Raw genomic sequence first — 24437 nt, 5'->3', positions numbered from 1 at the left:
TATCATTCCGTATCGAACGGCCAATCTGCATTACTGGAACTTTAGTCGGCTCACGCCACGTCCGGTGGAGTGGAAAATGTCCCAAACTAGCGCAGCAGGAAAACCCCTGTTGAGGGGCCCGCGCGATTGGGCGACGTCAGGGTCCGGCCCCGCAGCTACCGGGAGGGAGCTGGCGGGCGCCTCTAAATTTAGCAGCTTTGCCCGTATTTCCACCCTCTCTGTCTTCAAACGGTCCAGCTGGCCACAGAGTCAGACGTGGAGGAAAGGACAGATTTGGCACTGTTGTCTCTCTTTGGGGAAATGAGTGATACTGTAATACCCACCCATATGTCTTCTCTCCATTCCAGCACCATTGACATTGCAATAGATGAAATACACCCCGCCCCCTCCTTAATTACGTGTATGAGTGACCAATCATAATCATCTGTTGACGTGTGCTTTGGATTAATTGCGTAAATGCCTTCATTTGTGAAGGCAAATGACCTTATCCATGATTGCGGATTTAATTAATGAGCAATGGGCAAGGCTATAGTGAGCCTCTGCTCTCAACATGTGAGTAACCCAAAGGCGTATCCCTAGAGACTCACGGCACATAGAGGCACATATCAAAAGCAACAGATCTGAGATTGTGCGTCGTCTTTTTTATCCTTTACTCTGCCAGGAAAACCGCATTAAGATTGACATCTCAAGGGACACCTGACTAATGCTTCAGTCATAATGACAGTATTACAATGCCAAGACACATAAACAGGTGACTAGAAAGGCTTCAGTACTGCATGTCCTATGTTTTTATCGCTGTTCTTTCAAGCCATCTAAGCACACTTGGTCTCGCTTTTTGTTTGTGTGTCACTGTCATTGTAATTAGGATGAAGCATGATGTGTGTGTGTGTGTTTGGGTGTATGTGTGTGTTCCGGTACGTCTTTTCCTGCCAAAGGAGAGTCAAAGACGACCTAATAAACAAAGAGTAACAACTTCCCACTACGGTGGATATCTGTACAAGCAAGTATACATTTATGAATGACGAAAACACATACAGGCACATTCATGTGATTATAATAGGGTCTCGTGCTTGGAAAATGTTTTAAATTCCAGCTGTAAAATTCGAAGTTGTTGATAATAAATGATTTCATGTCCAGTGCCCACAAGAGGCTGGGAGCCATAGGGGTTCTTAGTCATTTTTTTGGCCTGTGCTATGGCCTTAAAATGACCTTGAGAATGTTATATATTCATTTATTTATTCATTGACATTCTTGTACAATACAACATTATCCAGTATAACCTACTCATTTATCATTTCTGCTAATGAACATCTACAAGGCCAACATCAAATGCAGAACCATGTTCAAGGAGCAGCCTTATGCTTCTACGCTCAGTTCCCCAATCACAGTCCGGCATTGCTCTCGGGAGCAGGAAAGTGCCAGGGTAAGGGGGCGCTAAGAGAGAGAGAGAGGTGCTGAAACAGGGTGAGTCCCCTCCCGTCCTGTCTTCATCAGATATTCACACAGACCTGTTTCTAAACACATTTGATCTCTCCGAAAAGGGCTCCAGCAATTTTCCGCCTTGATTAATTTAATAGGCTTTGGCTCCTTAGTCCTTCACCGCTGCCCTCTCTTGCTGGCGCTTGTTTACAGTGGGGGGAGATTGAAAATGCCAGTGTGAAGGTTATGACGGAAATTGGAGGAGCCATCTTGTGAGAGCGAACCTGTAATTGCCGCGTTCTGATGCAAGTCAAGCACTCGCATCTGTCCTGGGTTCTGAAGAGGGACGAGCGTGAAATCCAATTTGGGTTCCGATTTGCATCTTCTCCGAACAGAGAGTTTCCAAAGGGGGACGTAGACTCTGTCTGTTCTTCTGAAGGGGACGCAGACTGTCCCTTTTTTTACGAAGGGGACATAGAGCTGTGCCTGTTATTCCAAAAGGGGACATATACTCAGCCTGTTTTTCCAAAAGGGAACGTTGACTCTGCCTGTTTTTCCAAAAGGGGACGTAGACTCTGCCTGTTATTCCAAAAGGGGACGTTGACTCTGCCTGTTTTTTCGAAGTGTATGTCTCTGCCTTTACTTTTCTCTCTGTGGTCATGCTGGCACTTCCTCTGAATTAACCACCTAAAGCCCAGCAATTCATATTTCTCTGGTCTTAATTTGAGGAACCATGTACTATGCTATGCTGGAACCTACACTACAAGGGATATTCAATAAAAAATAAAATGAATTTTTTTAAACTTGTTTCCATGGCAATATGTTGATATCCACACTTGATATATATATTTTTTTTATTTAAAACTTTTTTTTCTACTGGGGCTCAGGAGGTTAAATTAGCCTAGCAGAGAAAACCAGGGTCGGCTTAAAAACAGGAAGCATGGCAAATGATAGCAAGAGTTGGGAAAAATAAGACTTTTTTTCTGAATGAATTTACCGTGCTGATGAAGCAGTTGATTCTCCATTACGGCTCTACCCATTCTCCCACAGTTCCTGTTCTTTCACAGCTTCTCGCCTACAGCCGCATAATGACCAGAACACGTGCACAAGGCCCAAGGCTGCTTCCCCATTACTTACGTCCAGAGAGTGGACAATTGAAACGCTGTGTCACTGAAAAACTAACAGCATTACTGCCAAAGCATCAAGGCTACTTTCAAATTGATGTAGGAAATGTCTGTGTATGTTTGGAGAGCATGTGGTTGGCTGTACCCAGAACACAATAATTGGATTGTCCTTGCACTGATGAAAAACATATTAAAGGTCTTTATTAATTTAGTCAAGTTTATTTGTGCGTATTACTATGTATGATGACTAAGATGGAGAACCAGGTGCAACTGGAATTAGTGAGCAGATTGGTTTTTTATCTCCGCAGGAAGTGAACACAAGCGAGGCCAATTTGCACAGGAAATGGAGCGAAAAGAATCGTTCATGTATGAAACTTCTGGGGAGGAGGGTTTTGCATGGTCCATGCACTAGCTAGTGAGACAGACTGAAGGGGTGTATGAGCATTACAGGGTTGTTCAGGTGAAACTCAGGTAGGCAAACAGATTCTGGGTTAGACAGAGACTCAGATGAGGCCCAGAGATGTGTAGATAGACTCTAGAAAGACAGACAGACACATATACTGAGGTCAGGCTAGAATCGAGTAAATTGTGGATATGCAGACAGTGGTGACAAAGTATTAATTCATTTCTTACAGGGTACATATGCTCCCTGTTGGACTCATATGTCCTCTGTGAGAGTTGAATTAAAGGTGAATTAGAATTGTGACAGAGTAAGATGGTTAAAACAAGAAAAAAACTAAAACCTGGGTGGACCCAGTGAACGTGTGTGTGATTTCGGTCAGAGCGTGGTAGGGTTAGGGTCGACCAGAAAAGCAAACAGTTTATACGCAAGCCTGGAAAGCTGCCCGTTTCCATCAGGGAAAGTTTCCCCAAAATGGACGCCTGTTTTCTGTGCTCTATTTCTATGCTTTTTTTTCTGGCGGAACAGAGTCAACTTAAGGCCGTTGTGCTGCCCCCTGGTGTTGCCTGGATGTCAGCTCTGTTCAAACAAATGCCACGCAACCTGTGGCAAGGCGTAAGGTGATACTATACATGTCTAACGCTGTAAGGCCGCTTGCTCATGCTAAATTTAGCATCCAGCCAACGTGGTGACGAGGCCTGTGATTACTGGCAAACTCTCTGGGCCAATCAATGTTTAATTACAGGAAGCAAATATGTGCTTAACTTGTAGTTAGGGACCGTGTTCCCTTAGCCATTCATACTGTTGTGCAGTGTATCAATCACCATCTAAGATAAACTTACTGAAAAATGTGAACTTCAGGCAAAGAGTTGATGGATTTATCGTGGGCGGGAAGTGCTAATTTCATCCAAGATTCTAAATGGAGATGACGTGTAAAATTAGACTTAAACAAAAAAAGGGAGGGTGTATTTTCAGTTAAATATTTTAGGATCTGGCGCGAGTTGGCGCAGCGTGGTTTAACCGCGGCGGGTCAGATTTCGTTGCCCTCTCACAGCTGTTTACCGCTAACGGCGGCTGGCTCGTCACCGTCGGGCCCCGCGCCCCGGGGGCTTGCCCGGGTCGTGATGTCACAGCCTTCCCAGAAAGACGCATTCTGGATCCGGTGGCCTTCCAGCGAGCGACTGTGCTCGGGGCCAGGTTTGGGGGAGGGTGCGGGGTGGGTGGGGGGGAGGGCGCAGGGGGGGGGGCGAATGCTCCGCTGGCAGTGGGTAAAAGGTGCTAATCTACTGTTTACTGCGCCCAGCCTCCCGGAAACGCCAGGGGAGAGAGCCTCGGTGCCCTTCCAGTATACAACAACACAAAAAAACACTTTTTCCTCTGACGGAAATAGCTATGGCTTTAATGTGCTGTTTTAAACTGTTTACTCCTGTAATGATGCCCCCCCCCACCCCATACGCATGAAAGATGTAATTAAAGTACACCTGAGGCCACTTCTTGCAGAGTTAAACCTAACACTCCTTGTTTTACGCCGTTAAGTGTATCAAAACGAAACTCTCAGACCTTTTTGCTTTCGGGAAAGTAACAGTCAATAACAAGCATCGGGAAATGAGCCTGGATGAAAATGTTTATTTAGAGATTCTAAGCACACGCGCAATGTGAATAGCCCCTACGACACCGATTCATAAATTCCACACATGTTCAGATGAACGGTTTCCCTGTCTCTTGTTCTTTGTTTAACACCACTCGCACAGCTTCCATTGTGGGGAAAATGTTCTACGTATTTTTTGCGTGATAAATCCAGCTACACTTATACTTTAATCACATAGTTTTTGGTTCAGTATTGCTCATTTCCATTTTACTGCACCGTATTGCGCTACCTGAGGTACTTCAGGGTCTAAGCAGCAATTGTATGGTTCACTTTAGTGCACATTTTTGCCATTATTGTCTAAGCGACCTGAGCCTTGAATGGCAAGGAACATTTATTAAGATCTCAGGCTTTCCCCCCGTCTGTACATTGGAAATCGATTTATTTTTTTGTGTACGTGTCTACGCTGCAAGAGCACACACTGTTTTCCTCATTAGGTGAGTGTATTCAAGTCGTACTGCGTGCGTCATACTAGCAACTTTTTTGAAAATGTGATGTTCATCCTATGTTCAAGATTGTGTTTTATGTCTGTGCGTGTGCGTGTGTGTGGGGGGGGGGGGGGCTGGGGGTGTTCTGAGGCCTAAAGAAGAAATGTAATAGTTATTTAGGTGGTTTTCGCATTAAGCACATTCTTGTCCCGGCTAAAAGCCCCCGCCTCTCAGCCTTCAAATGAATAGCTGCCCGCTAATAGAATAGACCTTTCTCTTATTGCATTAAGCCGTTCTGCAGCCGCTGTGCTTTCGCTAATGCTACGCGGCTCCTCAGACGGAACTGGGGGGCCTGCTTTCGTACCAGCAGGCCCGCCCCGTCTATCACGGGCGGCTGGCAACGAGAGTGGAAAATGCCGCCGTCGCCCCCTGTACGGCGAGGTACGCGAAGGTGGCGAGAAAAAAAACAGGGTTATCAGCCGGCACGAGGGTAACATCGCTTTAATGGCGGCTACGGCCGCAGTTCCCTCATGAACACTTCCACTCCAGCGGCTGTTGCGTGATTGGCTGCGGTATTTGAGGTTTCGATGCAAGGCTTCTATGATTACCGTTACAGGCATTTAGCAAACGCTCTTATCCAGAGGGACTCTCACACAGCATTTAAATATCGCATCCATTCATACAGCTGGATATATACTGAAGAATTGCAGGTTTGGTACAACAGCAGTGTCCTACCTGGGAATCGAACCTATGACCTTGAGGTAACGAGACCAACTCCTTAACCATTATGCTACACTGCCTGCCCGTACTAAGTGCTATGATCACGCCGATCTGCACATGCTCAGAAAGGACACTGCGGTGGCAAACGTGCTTTGAATCTGCACAATGCCTGACTTACGAATGTAATTATACATCCCCCTCAAGATTGTCTTGACCTTTGTGCAAAAAAAAAAAAAAAAAAAAAAAAGCAACATGATTGCCTAACGCGAGAGAGCAGTATGACTCACCTGCCTAATCTGAAAGGTGCTAATCAAGAAAGCAAGAAGAAAAAGTCTCAAACACTGTAGTTTAATTAAATCTGGCTGCGGACTTTTGAGTACTCTGCGCTGTTAATGGCGTTGTATGGGGGAGGAGAACAAACAGAACGGATTGTGTGGGAGTCGCATCAAGTGAGTGAACACTTTAAAGGTTTTTTTCTTTCCTTTTTCCTCCTCTCTGCCTTGCTCAAATTCAGCCTATTTCACAGAAACCCACATGTCTAACGCCAGAGAAACTCATCATCTTTTCCCGTTGAAATACAACTCATCACCCGGATCCACGCGTTCAGAGATACATGTCAAAATACGCCAGTAAAATATACGGGGAAATCTCAAGAGTTTGAAAACATCAAGACAGAGCCCTGCTCAAAGATCGCCGCAGGCGTGATTTCTCCCTCTCTGTCCCTATAGTAACCGAAATCTGCCCACGTTTCCCTCCTACTGGAAGGCAGTGGGTGGGACCTGAGAACCAAGAAGAGGAGACTACAATGAGCCGTGCTCAGTCAACACCCAGCGCCACACACTGCCTACGGTCGCCTCTAACACCAACCCCAGCCCCACACACTGCCTACGGTCGCCTCTAACACCAACCCCAGCCCCACACACTGCCTACGGTCGCCTCTAACACCAACCCCAGCCCCACACACTGCCTACGGTCGCCTCTACCACCAACCCCAGCCCCACACACTGCCTACGGTCGCCTCTAACACCAACCCCATCACCACACACTGCCTATGGTCGCCTCTAACACCAACACCCAGCGCCACACACTGCCTACTGTTGCCTCTACCACCAACCCCAGCACCACACACTGCCTATGGTCGCCTCTAACACCAACACCCAGCGCCACACACTGCCTACTGTTGCCTCTACCACCAACCCCAGCACCACACACTGCCTACGGTCGCCTCTCACACCAACCCCAGCACCACACACTGCCTACTGTTGCCTCTACCACCAACCCCAGCACCACACACTGCCTACTGTTGCCTCTACCACCAACCCCAGCGCCACACACTGCCTACGGTCGCCTCTAACACCAACCCCGGCACCACACTAGGGTGGAAGGATGAGCCCCATGGTCTCGGATTGAATCCAGACCATGGCAGTGCCAACTGTGGCCGGTAGCTCCATAGGCTGAAGGGAAATTGGCGATTGCGGTGGTAGGCTTCAGTCAGTTACGGGTCTGTGTTTCATCGCTCTCCAGCAACCCCCATCAGCTGCTTGTGGACAGCATGTGAAAGCCACATATGAAAGGTCTTTCTCTGGCTCTGGCAGTGCAGTCAGAGGAAGAGAGGATGACATTCTTCTGTGGGGGGGTTTGCTCGTGAACACGGCTGTGGTTGCAGATATCTGGACATTCCAAATTATGGTGGGAATTGTACGTGTTCAGTCATATGTTCGGCCCCAAATTTATTTGACAAAGAATAAATTTATAATTTCAGTTCAGTTATGCCTTGAATTACAGCCAATAAGAAGTTGTTGTGCAGGAAAGACTCGGGATTTCAACAGATGATCTTTGTCCCCCTGCGTCCGGGTGAAGTTGTAGCTCTCCCGGACTTTTACAAGCCTGCTCCTCATATCCAAGACAAGATCTTCTCTGAGGGTCGGTAATCAGACCAAGACTGCCTCTCAGATTTTCCATTTACGCAGCCCATGTCTTCATCACATGCCAGGGGACTGCCCAGGAATATTCCATTTATGCCGCCACCCCCACCCTGTCTGAAACGCATGAACCCCCGCACCCCACCCCCGCATGACCCCTGTTCAATTAAGGGGCGGTCAGAGTCTGGGCATCTCCTACATTTGAGATCGGCACTTCGCTTATACCTCCCACTGTGAAAGGGCTATCGGGACCTTCTATCTGATTGCTCCCTTCCTGGAACTGTGGCCAAGAAACAGCTGCATTAGTGCCATTCTCTAGTGGCCAACGACAGCTGCGGCGGCTCAAATCATCGTCCAGCAAAACCTCAACCCCTCAACCCACCGCCCCCGCCCCTGCCCCCGCCCCTGCCCCTGCCCCCCATACACGTCTCCCAAAACTCCAGCACGGCCCGGAACTCTGCCCTGCCCCCGTCCTGATCCACGGACCTCACTCATCAAGAGTAAACGCTCCACAGTCTCTCCCTGTCTTGCCGGTGGGGTGGGGGGGGGGGGGGATAGTTAATGAGGGGGACCCTCCGCTCCCCTCTGACACAGCCTGCCCGCTGTGAGGAAGCGCTTTGGGCTGTCCGCTCGGCAGCCACGTGACCTCGGTACCTCAGCGACTGTGGGAAAATCAGGGCCCCCGCAGGACCACGTTTTCCCTGCAGACGCTTTCTATTTTTAGAAACGGGAGCGTTTCGCGTGCGGTTCGGCACGTTGCCCCTCGCGATCCGCGCTGTGTTTGCATTCTTTCGCCGTTCCCTTTCAAGTTTTTGTTTGTTATTCCAACAGAGCTCTCAGCGATTGGGCGGCAGGCAATATCGAGAGCAAATACTGAAGGGCCTTTTTTGATTTTAAAAAGATCACGCCTGACTGACTGGTGTCGTTTATTCCTAACCCTCGCTCAGACCTCACCTGCTCAACCCAGTTCTCCACAGCAGAGGTCGATTTGCTTTTCAGCGTGAGCTGCACACCTGTCAGTCACTCAGACCGGACCGGCATTGTGGCGGCTAGGCTAGCTCCAACTCTCTGGATTTGCATGTCATCCCAGGCATGCAACCGCGTTAACCGCTACGCACGTAGCGTTGCCTGCCTCGCACCTGTGACCTTCCGCGTAACGGATTCTTGCCCCCGGGGCGCAAACCCGCCGGCCCGTGCCATGTTTTTGGGTCAGCCCCAGCTCCGCCAGCAGGCCTGACCTTTTATCCCTATCGCCATGGAAACCAACCCGCATTATCAATCCACGGTTTTGTTTTGAAAGCAGAGGGTGTCGCTCTCGATATAACATGGCAGTTATTTTCTCTCTCACATTAGCAGAGCCGGCGAATGAATGCTCCAAAATAACCCCCTTCCCTTATCAAACAAATTTCCTGGAAGCTTGGAGGCGGGCGGGGTGGTGGTTTTTGGTGGTCATAGATTCATAAGCCTTTCATAGATGAGCTGTGGGTGATGCCTCTTTGAATCTTTGGATGGGTGTGCAATTCGACCCCGTGGCGTTGGCCAAATTCACACACTGCTTCCCAGAGAAGCCTTCCTGTGCAAAGCCGTTGCAATTTGCATCTTAGGCCAGAAGGTCTTTCGTCTTTCGATTTGAATCTGTGGCCATCTGAAAGGGGAATGTGTTCATGTGTCTTCAGGAAATGGCTTTCGCTGCACCATACAGACAGCCTTACTGTATGTCTGTGGTCTTGTCTCATTGATGCAATGTGCACCTTTGGTTCTGAAGGGAGAGGAAAAGTGCGTTTACACTCTTGAAACCGAGCATAGTGGAGGAACCGCTTTTCCACAATCGGCAAGCGAAGCCAACACAGCTGCCGTGCGAGAGGACTGCCAGTTGGTCGAGTTCAGTGGCAGGATGAAAACAAAATCTTCAAAGGAATTATGGGTCGTTATTTTGTTCTGCACAGTCACTCATCAGTTCGAGAGTCCATCAGGCTTGTCCGTCTGTCGGAGTGTGTGACTAACGTAGGTTCAACATCAGGCCGCTATGGAAACACCTCTCATGCTCGGAAGTAAGGCTCAATAACTCAGACTCAATAACTCTTCCATTTGGGGGGGGGGGGGGGGGGGTCATAAGCATCCAATCTAGCATCCCATCTGAAGCAAAAGAAAGATGAGCGGGATGGAAAGCATGTGGGAGAGAGAAACGGACCGGCGCAAACGTAGCCTCGGTTAGCAGCGCTGCTGTAAGCCTGGCACGCGTGAAGCCCTTCTGCCAGGACCCTCGCGGGGGCAATGGCAGGGGGCGGGGGGGGCGGGGGGCGGGGGTGTTGCAGGCATGTGGCCCGTTGACCGCTGACTGCAAGGAGCGTAAGTGGGGCTGTCATCACTGCGACATAAATAAAGCTAAAGATAGGGACGCGGCATTAGCCAGCAGTCAGTCAGGGCTTTTTATAGCAACACTTTGATTATTAAAAGGAGCAGGGGGCTATTCTTTAACCTCGGGTCTTGGAAAATTATATTGGACACCCAACACATGACTGACCAAACCACAAGGCACCCCCCACCCCGTCAAAAGACATTTCTCCGAACTGACAGTGCTTCTGCCACCTAATCATCCTCATCATCAATGTCATCATAGTTTTAGCTGAGAATGTAATTCCTTTCATTTCTCATTTATTATTCATTTGTACAGATGGAAACAATTCAGATCCAGTGCTTTCCTGGGGTTAAACAGCAGTGATCCACCCAGGATTTCAACCAGTGTCCTTCTAGTTTCAGGCTCCACTCCTTATATTGTAAGTTCATGACCAAAACTAATTAAGAGAGTGGCCTTGTGCTTTGAAGTTCTGACTTGAAGTGCCGGCTTTGGGGTTATTCCAATCGCTTATTTTTATGGCCTTGCATCCTTTCCTCGCTTCGTAGCTCCACCCATCGAAGGACGCAAGGTAGGGAAGCAAGGAAAGGACGTGAGGACGGATGAATTGAGCAAACGGGTATTAGGCATTATTAGGCAAATAAGAAGTCCTTGTTCAGTCAAGTGTCAGCTTGAAGCCACGTCAGTCACAGATGTGGCAGCTGGGGAGAGGTGGATCCACAAGTTGATCATTTATACTTCAAGCATTCTGAAAAAAATACTTCTGCAAAATACGTATTTGTGTTTTCTTGCTCAAGCATCCTTTGATAGCCTCCTAGCTCCTCACTCCTTCAAGGGGAATTTCATGGGTTGGACTTTCCTTCAAGATGGGGGACCTCAATCGATTTCCATGTCAGGTGAGGACTGAGGACGAATAAAATAAGCGATTGGAATGAGCCCTTTTTCAATCCTTCAACTGTTATGCAGCCCTGATTAGTTTATCCCTGTTGGGGTCAGAGTTCACTCTCAGTATACTTCACCAGAGGCATACAAGGACTAGGGTCCTTTAGCTGCTGTGTTCGCCATGTGGAACTGTGGAAACAGACTTGACTTGTAAGTTTAAAAAAGTTTATTCACAAATTATTCACAAATTATTTCTAACCAGGTCAAGTGGACCACCAGCACAAGCCACCAAACCATGCAATCATTTAATTTGATTGGCCTATTTAAAAGGAATCAGATTGACAACACTAAAAGCTGGCATTACAGGTACATTACCTTAAATTATCAGATGCCGCTAATGGTTTTCACTTTTGATCTGAATTTAGATAGGATTTTGCAAGCCAGTTAGCTGAATTTGATTGGATTAGAGGGTTTGTTTAGTATGTTAATAGGCTTGGAGTAATTGCATAATGTTGAGCCTTGAAGTTATAGCCAGAACCCATTTGACGGTTCTGAATAAAGACCAGTCTAAGCCATCAACAATCATGTGTTAAGGGGTTTCCTGCTTTCCACATCCTGATTGGCCTGCCATAACCGGAGTGTGTATGACATCACATGATTAGGCACAGAGGACAGCCTGGGAAAGGCCACAGGATTGCAAAAAGATTCCACATTAGCGATCGCTATCTGTGGGGACCGCTGGGTAGCTCTTCCTGCTAACCCTGGTGTCCAGTGTCTGGATGTCCCCTCTAATCTGATCATACAGTTGAAGACAGTAACAGACTGTCCCATGAGGCAGCCCATAAACAGCTGTAGCACTGCCCAAGGAGGGAGAGTTTCGGTAGAGAAGAATATCCTCAGGTCACCGTGAACCCGCTGCTCTTTTTGTCAATTGGACGCCTGCAGTCTGTTCTTACTCCTCTGCGTAGCTGCTTAGAGGCACAGAACACAGTTCTGAGAAAGAACATTTCGTATACTCTGTCCAAAAACTGATAGTTGGACAGACTCGCAAAAATATTCAGCTTTTCAAACAGGGACAAAAAAAGGGGGGAAAAATAGGGGTTGGAAAAATGGTCCAACCCCAAAGAATTGTAGGAAAAAAAATATAAATAAATAAAGTTTTTAAAAAAGAAACATCTTTGCAGTAGAGAGTGGTGATCTCCTGGCCACACAGCCTTTCACCCTGCCCCACGTGTGGCTGGACTCAAGGTCACAGACAGAGGCCATCTCTACGGGCATGGCCAGTGGGTGATCGTGCGTCTATAGGAAGCGCATGACCGCAGAGGTACCTCCCCGGCAAGCCGCCAGCGAGAGGCGAACGCGAAGCCCCCCCCCGCGCACAGGTGCTCGGGGAGATATTTGGAGTCCGGGCCGAGATATTATTTCGGGACCCACCGCATCCCTTTGCTGCTGCTTTTTTTTGAGGGGGTGACAGCGACAGACCGCTCATCGAAACAGACGGAGGACAGATAGAAAGGCGGTGGTTTCTGTTGTTTGTTTGTAACCATGGTAACAGAGCCTAGCGCCAACTGATGTGGCGTGGATACACCGCTGTGATTCACGGCCTCTAAGCCTGACCTTCAGAGACTGCTGAGGGGTAAAAGGAAATTGAAGCCATAATTCATATACAACTCCTTAGTTTTTTTTTTTCTTTCTTTTGTGATACTACAATCTCTTTTATACTACAATATATGAATTGTAGTATAAAAATGCCGTCAGTTACTAGAAGGCCCACTGTTATACAGTTATACATGACAGAACTGTAGGGGTTATACAATACATGTGATTGTTTCTCAGAATAATTAGCCTGTGTTACAAAGACAATTTTATAAATCTTATTTAAACTTGTCATACAGTGTCTGCTGATGGAGATAGACACTGCTTTTACGTGTATCACTTGTAGCCCAGGAGGTTGAGGATATCTTAGAAAAAGATATCTGTACAAATACAGACAACACAGGTTACTGTATGGTAGTATGCGTTTTTCTGTACCAATAACCATAACCTTTTTTGTACCAAATAACATTTACCCGCATAGTACACACAACATAACAGCATGTTTGGAATACTTTTTCCACATTTAAATTTCTTTCCACTATATATACATACAATATGCTGAGTTTTTACTCAGCATGTATAACAATTGTGTATTGAACTATAACCGATTATCATAATTAATCCATTGTAATTATCTGCCCTATTAATGTCTGTCTTATTGATACAATATGCCGTATTTCTGTTTTATCACATAAAGCTATGTGATAAAACAGAAATATCTACACCTCACACATAAAAGTATATGATAACTATGCATACACTATCACACACTTTAATTTGTCTCTATTAAATGTTGAATAAAAACATTATTAATGTGGTTTCTGTGGTCTTAAGTAAGGATTCACAAAACACAATGATCTCCCTCACGTTTCGAAACCTGATAACTGTAGGGGTGCACTGACACCTAGTGGAGAAAACACCACTGGTTTTTGAATTGATTTAATCTTGTGGACTCTGACAGTAAAATCAGTCAGGGTAATTGCCCCTCGTAGAAGAATCTGCCATATAACACCACATTCTGGAAATACATTAAGTTAATATTAATGTCATATTAATAGTAGAAATAATATATGGATGCATAACTCATACAAGTACAGACGAATTCAACCATGTTTGTTTTCCTTCTCTCACACGTTTAATAAAAAACAATATGAACGTGGGTGCAGTGGTCTGAAGTTAGCATTCTCATACGTTAGGGCTCACATCGACAGATCTGCCGTGTGACTGGAATAAAGACGAGGATTCTGGGAGCATTTTAACCGGGTCTACAATCGCCAGGAGTTCACAGTCCGGTAACAGCAGGAGTATATTGCCACCTTGTGGAGAAACTGAATTGTGTGGAATCACTGTACAATCCAGGTAGACACACACATACACCCAGACAATGGGACGGACAGACAGACCCCTGCAGGTCTCCATGCCCTTGTGCGCATTACTTGTAGATCCAAAAGGCACAGCCTTGGTGAACCTTGGCCCACTTATGTTCTACAGTAGTAAATGGTAAATGATAAATGGACTGCATTTATATAGCACTTTTATCCAAAGCACTTTACAATTGATGCCCCTCATTCGCCAGAGCAGTTAGGGGTTAGGTGTCTTGCTCAAGGACACTTTGACACGCCCAGGGCGGGGTTTGAACCGGCAACCCTCCGGTCTTACCTCCTGAGCTATGTCGCCCCAGTAGTGTCTAGACAATCGCTTCTGTACTGTTTCTGCAGACGAACACTAAACACAGACAAGTTCCAGGAGCCCTGGGGCTGAATGCGGTGATCTTAATCCCTCTTCTAGGACACGGTGACAAAACACTTCTTGTTCTTACAAAATGCAGATTAATTTGTCCTGTTTTCTTCAATGTGTGTGTGTCGGGTTATACTTTAGCCCGCAGCTGCATACCAACACTAGACCCTGGAATTAACTCCGGTAGATCTGCATTGCTCAATTCATTAGAACCAGCCAGGAAGAGTTGGACTATGTTCAGGTGATGCAGTGGGGGAACAAGGTTTGGGAGCTTCTGAATAAAAACAAAGACATCAGGGAACACATTCACCACATAATAAAGGAACCTGAACTTCTGAATTTTTCAGAAAATATATTAAATCACAACATAACTTTACAACATAACCAAAAGTCAGGAAATGAAATGCAAAGAATACTGAAAAAAGGAAATGTGTGGTTGATGATGAAACCAGGAAGCGGTCATTTTCATTTAACAAGAAATACCCAACTTCACATGATCAGGACCGGATCAACTCAATCACATGCGAAACAAATGCAAGGCCAGGCAGAAAACTCAGCAATAAATACAGAAATGATCAGTTGCTGAACACAAACTATGAGACATGTATAAATGTTGTACAAGTATAAGCTGTAAGTTCAAGGCACTATGACCCAAACTGTGTCAAAGACATAAGTCACTATTGAAGAACAATAGTCTCTGAGAATGTCTAAAGGGTTCTGCCCTTGCACAATCACATTTGAGCCTGTTGAGGTGTGCACAAGTGTTCATTTAGCCCATAGCCCCTAGAAGTAACAATTAAAAAAAAATATATACATATATATGAATATTTAGCGATGTGAGGTATTAAAGATCAAGTCTGTTCTACATTTAAAACCGTGCCTAATATTGATAGTCCTCTACAGAATGGCAATTTACGACCTTGAAGAAACTTAACCTTAAACGGAAGACGCAACATAACCGAAAGAACAAAACAAAGTCAAACGGCATAGAAAGGACACACGATTAGTGCAAATGAAGCGGTTTCTCAAGTTTGATTTTCAAACACTTGCCGCCAGCTCTCCACCATTATCAGAAGCCACATATGGACGGACACACACAAACACATTCCCTAAAGAATATATTTTCTGTTACTTCTTAAAATGAACAAATATTAAAACGAAATATACATAACTGCTCAATCATGGGGAAAATGCACTACTTACAATAGAAATAGCAAGCATGCGACAAGGTCATTTCTGCAATAACCCAAAAAAAAAAAAAAAACCGTTCTCATTTCCCACCCTCGGCTATACATTACATACAAAAGTAATACTCTGACTTCTTCACCATTTAACTAAGATTCTGTCAAATGCCATTAAAACTATTAAATAAAGCCATTTTATTTCATCAATCACAATTTTCTATGAACACGCTCAAATGTGCAGTAAACATGGAGGGTTCACTTCTATAAACCAGTTACTCCCTTAAATTCATTGGCCGATGTAATATGAAATGACCTACAGTACTTTTAATACATAGGGCCCCATGGTGTCCCTGATTTAGAGATTGGGGATTAATTTCAGAATTTAAAAAAACAAGCATGACAATAATCCAGCAATCAACACAGAACCTAAAAATCCTTGGACGTTAGTATATTTAATTACAGTTTTTCTCAATTGTTTAAACGTGTTTACTGAAACTATAGCTCAATTTCTCAAAACTCTACACACAAAGCACAGCAACAGTTAACCTTTTGCCAAAACTACACAAATCTCGTGCAAAATGCATTCATGCAAAACCATGTTCTCTCTTCTCAAAACGGACTTTTTCCATCAAAATGATTCACACAGGCGTCATATGAATAGGTCTTATTGAGCATTGATTTCACACTGGTGCGATAAATTTAAAAACACAACCGTCAAAATACTGTATATATGATCTGGCATCATGAGGTCATGTTACATATTCAAGTGTATAAAATTGTGTAAAAATTGCTTATTTTTTCTCCTTTTTTAGAGTTTTAGTTTTCTTTTCGAGGGGTCCCAAAATAGGCTGCAATTTTACAGTAAATATAAAGACTGTTGCCATGATACAATACAGTAAATATATCATCATATACATAGTGCATTTGCTAGGTAAACCTAATTCAAATTCAGTACAGTACAGCAAAGTGTGTGAACTGTTATCACTTTGAGTGTTGTTGTTATTGTGTTTGATACAATGCACATTTACTGTATTGTCCTGCCAATGAGGTCCAGTTGGGCTGCACTCACAACCCAGGTTCCATCATGAGTCATACTGAACATTGTTAGAAGTGTTTTTTCATTTTCCTTATCAGTGCAATTGAGTTTTGCCAAAATAGATAACATTTGTGTCTTCTCAAAACTAGAACATGCTTAGACTGTGTCAGTCTAGACACTGGATGTAATGATCTTTTAGCATATATGAAATCAATGAACAAATTCAAAAAGGTAACAAAGCAAATCTTTATTTGTTACTGTAAAATAAATCTTTGTTCAGCAGACTGCAAAAATAAAAATTGTTTGTAGGCCTGCTGGAAAAAAACCAAAAAACAAATATGTGATCAACCAAAGTTGCACGTATTTCATTTGAAATATTAGCTCGTCTCCCTCTTCTTCGTCCACCTTGTCCACCTCGTGTACACGTACACCTCCTCCTCTACCTCTACCTCTACCTCTACCTCTCTGTGCTGCGTGTTGCTCTATTGTTTTCCAACACAATAGAGATCACCGGAGGTCTCTTTTATGCTCTGACAGATAATTGAAAAGTTTTGCCAATTGAGTTTGAGCAGGTGTGGCGTGAGTGAGACCAGTTGGTACTTAGAGTTTGGCATTTGAAGGCCAGTGTTTTCCATGTGAACAAACAAGGCTTGATTATGAAAATTGTGCTAAATGATGAGATTTTGTGTGTAGAGTTGTGCAAAAATGTGATTTAGAATTGCTATTTAAGTGAAAACAAAGGAATTGTGCTTAGAGTTTTGCAGAAATAGTCTTTGTTGTTGACACATGAGCTTCAAGTTTTCACCATCGTGTGCATAGTTCCAGTTTTAGTGTGTAAACAATTGAGAAAAACTGTAAAAGCCATTTCATTTGAAAGGACACGCTACATTAATCTGCATTTATGGTCTGAACCGCAAAATCTGCAGAAGTATGGCCAGTTCCTTAAACTGGTGAAAATATTAACATCCGTCTCCTTCAAGAGTCAAAGGCACCGCCAAGCCATTTCATTTTACTGTAATTCAAAGGTCTTTTGTAAGGCAAGGTCACATTTTGAACCAAGAAATATAATCATGCATAAAAAAGACACCGCTCCAAATGTGAATCATGATAATGATCATGATAGACTAGCAGGTTGCAATTTTCACTGCATGAATGGAACTGGAAAATGTTTACTTTTATGCCAATATAAAAGTTCTTGGGGGGGGGGGGGGGGGGGGGGGGTGAGGGAGTTATTTCTATATAAAACTTCAATACAACAATAAAATAATTACAGCTAAGAAAATAGAAATTGATAAACGTCTCATATGATAATCAAGAAATCCAAAATCAGAAAAAAATTAAACAAAGACAGGAAACCATTCAAATCAGCTTGGCTGCAATACAGTTTGCCCTCAGCTTTCAGAAACATTGACCATTACAGGCACAAAACCAAGTTTGCTGGTCAGTGAACATAAAGTAAATTTGTTAATGTGCTGCTTAAAGGTTCAGAAAAAACACATTTCAATTGTGTTTCAAAGGTTCAACATTTCAGCATTTCAAAGTCTCTTGATCAAGCCAATCGAAGGTCCTGGCAGCAGGCTGTTCTGGCTAATTTGCAAAAGGCCGTTCTGCTTAATTTGCAAAAGCAAACTTCAGCAAAGTGGTAGGAACTCTCCTAAGGCAAGGACGTACATTAACTTTTTTTTTTTGCCAGAAGCACTGGTGCTAGAAAGTTCAAAAACACACAGGAAAAAACACACGTAGCTGAACTTTAAAAATAACTTATAACTAATAACTTATACAATAAACAAAAGGCAAAAATCTTTTGAACATCCAATAAAAATGCACCAGAACAAATTAAATTAAAGTGCCAGCAAGCTGTTGCTGTCATTTATTTCAGCATTGCTACAAAAGGAAAACATTGGGCCACCCGGCATTACTTTGCAGTTTTACCAAGGTTTTATGCCTACTGTGCATTAATGTTCACCATCCTCTGACCTTTCCAAAATATTAGCGCATCACAAACACAGTAATGTGGTCGTCCGTCCCCCATTTTACAGCTTTTCCTCTTTTTTGGCAGTGCCATGTCACGCTAGTTACAGGGAGCACGGTGCAATATGGGAAAATCGTCTTTGATGGAGAAAACTCAAACTGACCAATCACAACATTACTAGCAAACATTTGCAAGATAGCTATGAGAGGCAGTATCTCTGTGATGCTAGCTAGCTGGCTGATTATATGCAGAGGTGGAAATCCAGGTTGAGAAAGTATTATTGAAAATGATTGATTTCTGAATAAGTCGGCATGGTCATTTTTGGCATAAAAAAATAAAAAATACAATTGAGAAAATAACCAACTTCATTTCAAAAAGCAGCTCTGCCGAAACTATCAACTTTTTCATTTTTATCGTAACTTTTCTATTTAATAGGATAAAAAGGGACAATATCAACCAGCCTGCAACGACTTTGCTCAAAAGTTGCTATAGTACCTCTCACAGTGCTATCAAAAGCATCATTATTCATTGGGCTCCGCAGAATGGTCCTGATGCCTTGAAATGCATCTCCCAAGATGCACCCAATTGTCACGCAGTCATGCATATTTAAAATTTATTGTTTTTTTTTTTTTTTTTTTTTTTTTTTTTTTTTTTAATTCTCAATTGAGTACCAAACAACTTGTCACACGGGTGCAATAGGAATATGATGCAAGTTTGTACAGTACATTTTTTAATAGCAAATGTGGCAATCATGTTGCACAGAACACCCCTGGCCTAAGGCATTTGGCTTTCTACACAATACAAATTCTGCTGAACAGAGTGCTTTGCTAAACTTGCTTTTACTTTATCTGCTTTCGTCATACCAAACTCTGGGACTGGTGTGCATTTGTGCTGTGTCTTAGATTGCCTTCTCCACAGCTACATTTAAATAAAGGAGAAGTACTGTAACATATTTATCCATCAAAAACTGTATTTTAAAAAAAATTTATTTTGGTTAAAAAAAAAAAAAAAAAAAAATCTGATCAGGGATTTAAAAATTCAGTTTAAGGCAAAAATGGATTGCGTGTGCTGCTCGGCCCTCTCACTCATTACATATTGAGCACAGCGAAAGCTGACAGACCGGCAGGCTTTCTTTTAACAGACAATGGACTGAACAGAGGAACGGAGCTGCCCCAGGTGGACAGACCCAAGACAGCAGTTACATCACAGCTCGGCGGCCCAGCCTAGCCGTCCCGGTGTTTCACGTGGCTGAAGTAGACGATGGTGACGGTGATGTCGTCTCGGTACATCCGCGCCACCTCCTCCGGCAGTGCCAGCATAGCAGCCAGGCGCTCTGGGTCGACCTCGCCGTACTCGTTGGTCCCGATCGCGTGTCTGATGAGGTGCGTGGCGGAGTTGGAGTCGAGGACGGGTGCGGGCGGCGCCTCCTGGTGGCCGGAGGCCGTCAGGCGCTCGCCCACCAGCCGCACCGCCCCCTCGCTGTCCAGCATGTCCCACAGACCGTCGGAAGCCAGGATGAGGAAGCGGTCCCCGGCCCGCAGCCTGTGATAGGTCAGCTCCGGGGTGGCCTCCAGGTACGGGGGCGTGAGGTAATTGGGGGGAGTGTACTCGTAGATGTCGAGCGAGTCCAGGTCGCGGCTGTTCTCCAGAACCTTCCGCTGCAGCTCCAGGCTCCACTTGAAGCGCACGTCGCCGAAGGCCCGGAGGGGCATGAGCGTCCCCAGGAGCCTGTCGTCCGCCACCACCGTGGCCCGCTCCGAGTCGGGGTGCCGGGCCCGGACCCGCGCCAGCTCCGCCCCGTTCAGGGCGTTGTGGTCGTGGGAGAGCGGCAGGGCGCTCCAGCCGCCGTCCTCCCCCCGCACCCCCAGCACGGCCCGGCAGTCGCCCGCGTTGGCCACGTGCACGCCCTCCGCGTCCACGTACGCCACGCAGGCGGTGGAGCCGGAGAACGCCGCCTCCAGCGCCGCGCTCCGCATCGGGGCGCTCTCCAGCGGGACCTGCGCCTCCCGCGAGATGTCGGCGTCCAGCCGCCGGAAGGCCCGGTCCAGGGCGTCCCGGGGGCCCAGGCCCTCCCCGCCGCGGGGCTCTTGCTCGGCCAGAAGCTCCCGCCAGAAGGCGCGCAGGTGCTTGAGGTAGAGCGACGTGGACGCGCGGTAGTTGTAGTCGTTGTGGTGCTTGTGCCACTGCAGGACGGGCGAGACGGGCCTGAGCTCGGCCATGGCGCCCTCCAGCTCCTCCAGGCGCGGGCGGGGCATCAGCGCCACGGCGGCGTAGTAGAGCAGCCGCTCGCTGACCGTCTGCGCGCAGGCGTAGCCGCAGTGCCCGTCGAACACGCCGAACATGGCGCCCCGCGTCAGCAGGCAGGTGACGGCGCTGCGCCGGTCCTCCCCCGGCGAGTTGGCGGCCAGCTGGTTGCTCTCGAACCCGAGCACGGGCCCCGCCGGGCCCCGGGCGTCAGACTCGGAGAAGCGCACGGCCTGCTCGTTGGCCCTCAGGACGGCGTTCACCTGGGCGTCGCTCAGCTGGAAGTCCGGGTCCTCGCCGGTCGACAAGCGCCGCCGGCCCTGGGGAGTGAGGCCCCCGCTGGGCCGCGAGTCTACGGAGAACCAGGCCCGCTTCGGAGGCCAGGGAGGGAGACCCCGCCCCCGCCCGGGGAGCAGACTGCGCTGGCTGCGGGACCAATGCACGACCCACGAGGACACAGCAGCCGACATCACTGCCCCGAGGTGGACACGCTGCTCTTGCTGCCAGGTGTGTCTGGGTCACGGCACCTGCAGGGTTCAAACTGGGGGGGGGGGGGGGTGGGGGTGGGACACGCACAACTATCATACGTTTATCTCTTGGCTGTTTGCTGGCCATCTGAACGGCATGTAAACGCCATACCGCAGGCCATCCTAGCCAGCACAGTGGCTTCCCGGGCGCTATGTTTGGGTTCGAGAGCAACAAGTGAGCCACCGACAGCGTCCATCTGGGGCCTGGAGAGCCACAGGCCCTGCTGGTTTTCACTGTTACTCTGTGCGACATAGCTCAGGAGGTAAGAGCGGTTGTCTGGCAGTCGGAGGGTTGCTGGTACGATCCCCCGCCCTGGGCACGTCGATGTGTCCCTGAGCAAGACACCTAACCCCTAATTGCTCCCAACGAGCTGATTGGTACCTTGCATGATGGCCTTTCACTGTTGGTGTATGAGTGTGTGTGTGAATGGGTGAATGAGAGGCATCAATTGTAAAGCGCTTTGGATAAAAGCGCCATATGAATGAAGTCCATTTACCATTTGCATTTAATTAATCAATAAATTGTGAGCAGTTGTTTACACAGTTAACACACTTGGTTACTTTGGTCTGAAATAGGTTCTGATTTTAAGGTGAAAAAAAAAAAACAACAATAACAACAACAACAACAAAAAGCAGAGCTAGTAGCTCTCCAGGACCAGGGCCCAATTTCACAAAGCAGGATTACGGAGTTAGCGGGATAACGGAACCGAGTAAAACCTGGAACCCTCCAAAATCTGGAGCTGAAGTAAAAAGAGCTCTTTCGTGTTTTATCCAGCTAACTCGGTAATCAGGCTTCACGAAATACGCCCCAGGACTGCAGAACCCGTGTGCTGACTAAATCTGTTCTACATTTTCATTTAGGCTAATTTTTTAGTTTTGCCAAAGAAAACGAGCGTGTGGATGTAGCTACAAGGCGTTTTCATGTCTTGCAAATCGACTGCGTTTACGTTGGGGTAAAACCCGATGCAAAATCTCATACAAATTAATTATGCCGTCAACTGAATATGCAGCACACCATTTCTGGTAAATGTTCCCTGCTTAAAAATTTGTTTTAAAGTCACTCGTGACGGCTTAATATGTATACGTAGCCTGTTCAACTAGTTTTCCTGTAAGTAGTAATACATATGCATAATGAGAAGCAATTACTACATTCTTTTATGTCATTATTCAAAGATTCAAAAAATTTAATATTGTCTACTACTCAGTTAACAGGACTAAGTCAGCCATTCAGAAATTAAAAGAAACAGTTGACAACGCAAACACATGCCGCGTGTAAGCTCTACTTAGTGAAGTTAAATAGTGAGATAACTATCTCGATATGGTTCGTACCGTTTTAACAGTTGCCACCTCTCTCACCCGCACTATTAATAAAGTTGCTGAACTAGCGGCGTTCTCCGGCTCCACCGCCTGCGTGGTGTACGCTACTTAGCACCAATAGTAAGTTAACTAACAAATAATCGGTTTTGCATAAACCAACTGGATTCCCCACACAGTGTTATTTCTGTTCGATTTTAACGTTACTTAGAAACAATTAAAGCCTGACAACGTTCACACTTACATTTTAGCCTTGCCGTGGCACAAATATAGGAAGATTCAACCACCACTTTGAAGATCAAACAGAGTCGGCTGGTTTGCTGAAAGGTGCAGCCATGATTTTTCCATTATTTCAACTTTAAGTGTTATTGAGTCGTTAATGAAGATAACTAGCTGCCTACCATACAAATAAACCAAAATTCAACACAATAACATAAACGCATCACCTGTTCACAGTATCGAAAACATTGTTTGGTAGGTGTCAGCACTCGCATCCTACTATTACCCGCTCCAGGACAAGTATTTCTGTACTCACGAGCACCGCCCTTTCTGTACGATTGGACAAAATGTTCTTCCGCCCTTCTTTGCGGTTGGTTTACTAGGGTTTTGTTGAACTCCAACACGTGTTGCTGATTTAATTCACAAATGTGCATTTTCTTTGCCTAAGTAAATAAAGAATGTTTATACTTGTGTGTTCGTGTGAAAATTCTGAAAATAAGCTAAATATTTGGTCTCCACTGCTGCTGATATTTTCTGTCTGCCAAAATCGTATTTGGGAGTGACAACTTCCTCGTTCAAGCTGGCAACAGTCTGTGTTGCCAATGTCAATATTGATTCTGAAATAAAACCTATATTGATTATAGATTAGATACAGTGTAAACATACTGATTCCAGCTACTACTACTAATACTACTTCTAATAATAATAAGAAGAAGATAAATAGTGATTATTATTTTTAGTTCTCAGTACATCCCATGTGATGTACCAGACCGTTTGTGTGGCAAATGAAGAGACTGAAATATGTTTAGGTTCAGTGTGGTGGTTGGGCATTATTATTGCTATTCTTTTTTCTTTTTTAAGAGGTTAGCGGGTATAGGTGGGGTTTTGGTTTTGTAATCTCTCTCTCTCTCTTTGCAGAAAAAATCCATATGTGCATTATAGGGCATTTTTATTTGCTGTTACAATTATACCGACTAGGTCATATGAATGTAATGTCGGACTGCTTGTACTTTGGTTTTAGTTGTATCCAACTCAGTTAGAATAACTACTTGTCCCAGGGGGAACTTAAGACTCTGAAGTATGTGAGGTCACAATAGTGTATACATGATAACTACACATCATCCGTTGCTAATTAAGCTTTATCCGTTAAACAATTTACCCTACTCACTTGCTCTCCAACAACTTCTACTCTTGCTTGTGATTGTAACAGTTCCATCCACTTTTGTCCAGATTAACTATAGTTTATTTTGCCCCTAGGTGGCAGCAATGTTCTGTAACTGAGTTTCACAACAACCGAGAGCACTGCTGTCAAATCCTGTTCCAGGAGATCTACCATCCTTTAGGGTTTCACTGTAACCCTAATTTGGCACATTTAATTCTACTAAATAGCAGCTCAGCCAGAGCTCTAGCTTACAGGTGTCAAACTCCAGTCCTGGAGGGCGGCAGTGTATGCTGGATTTTAGAGGTGTTCTCAGCACCAGTGGTTCATTTATGTAATTAATTGGCTAAGGAATCCACACACCTTGTACTCAAGGCCTTGATTAACAGCTGATTGAAAGGAAACCACAAAAAACCACAGACGCTGAAGGCTTCCTTGGGATTCAGTTTGACACCCCTGAGGCAGTCAATTACAGAACAATTTGTGCATTCCTGAGTCAAGAACTCGGGTGTCAAACTGAATCCCAAGGGCTGGAGTTTGACACCCGTGACTT

The 24437-nt window shown here is 45.5% G+C and overlaps 1 protein-coding gene across 2 annotated transcripts; it reads right to left on the bottom strand.

The window, feature by feature from the left end:
* Positions 1-18285: 18285 nt before the first annotated feature.
* LOC118226911 (pyruvate dehydrogenase [acetyl-transferring]-phosphatase 2, mitochondrial-like) lies at positions 18286-23086 on the bottom strand. 2 transcript variants are annotated; one of them, XM_035416904.1, is made up of 3 exons: positions 22953-23086; positions 22751-22826; positions 18286-21206 (listed from the first exon to the last, which is right to left on the bottom strand). In XM_035416904.1, exon 3 carries the CDS (start codon positions 21133-21135, stop codon positions 19645-19647), a length of 1491 nt encoding a protein of 496 aa, XP_035272795.1. In that variant the 5' UTR covers positions 21136-21206; positions 22751-22826; positions 22953-23086; the 3' UTR covers positions 18286-19644. The 2 variants fall into 2 exon arrangements, with proteins under 2 accessions (XP_035272795.1, XP_035272793.1); XM_035416902.1 differs by having other exon boundaries at positions 22751-23086.
* Positions 23087-24437: the final 1351 nt, after the last annotated feature.

The sequence above is a fragment of the Anguilla anguilla genome, chromosome 5 (assembly GCF_013347855.1).
Source record: "Anguilla anguilla isolate fAngAng1 chromosome 5, fAngAng1.pri, whole genome shotgun sequence".
Classification (NCBI taxonomy): domain Eukaryota; kingdom Metazoa; phylum Chordata; class Actinopteri; order Anguilliformes; family Anguillidae; genus Anguilla; species Anguilla anguilla.
This window is presented reverse-complemented; position numbering and strand designations above follow the sequence as displayed.

What these genes read in the sequence shown, in the direction of transcription:
- LOC118226911 (XM_035416902.1), bottom strand. Translation starts at nt 21,135, where the DNA reads ATGTCGGCTGCTGTGTCCTCGTGGGTCGTGCATTGGTCCCGCAGCCAG.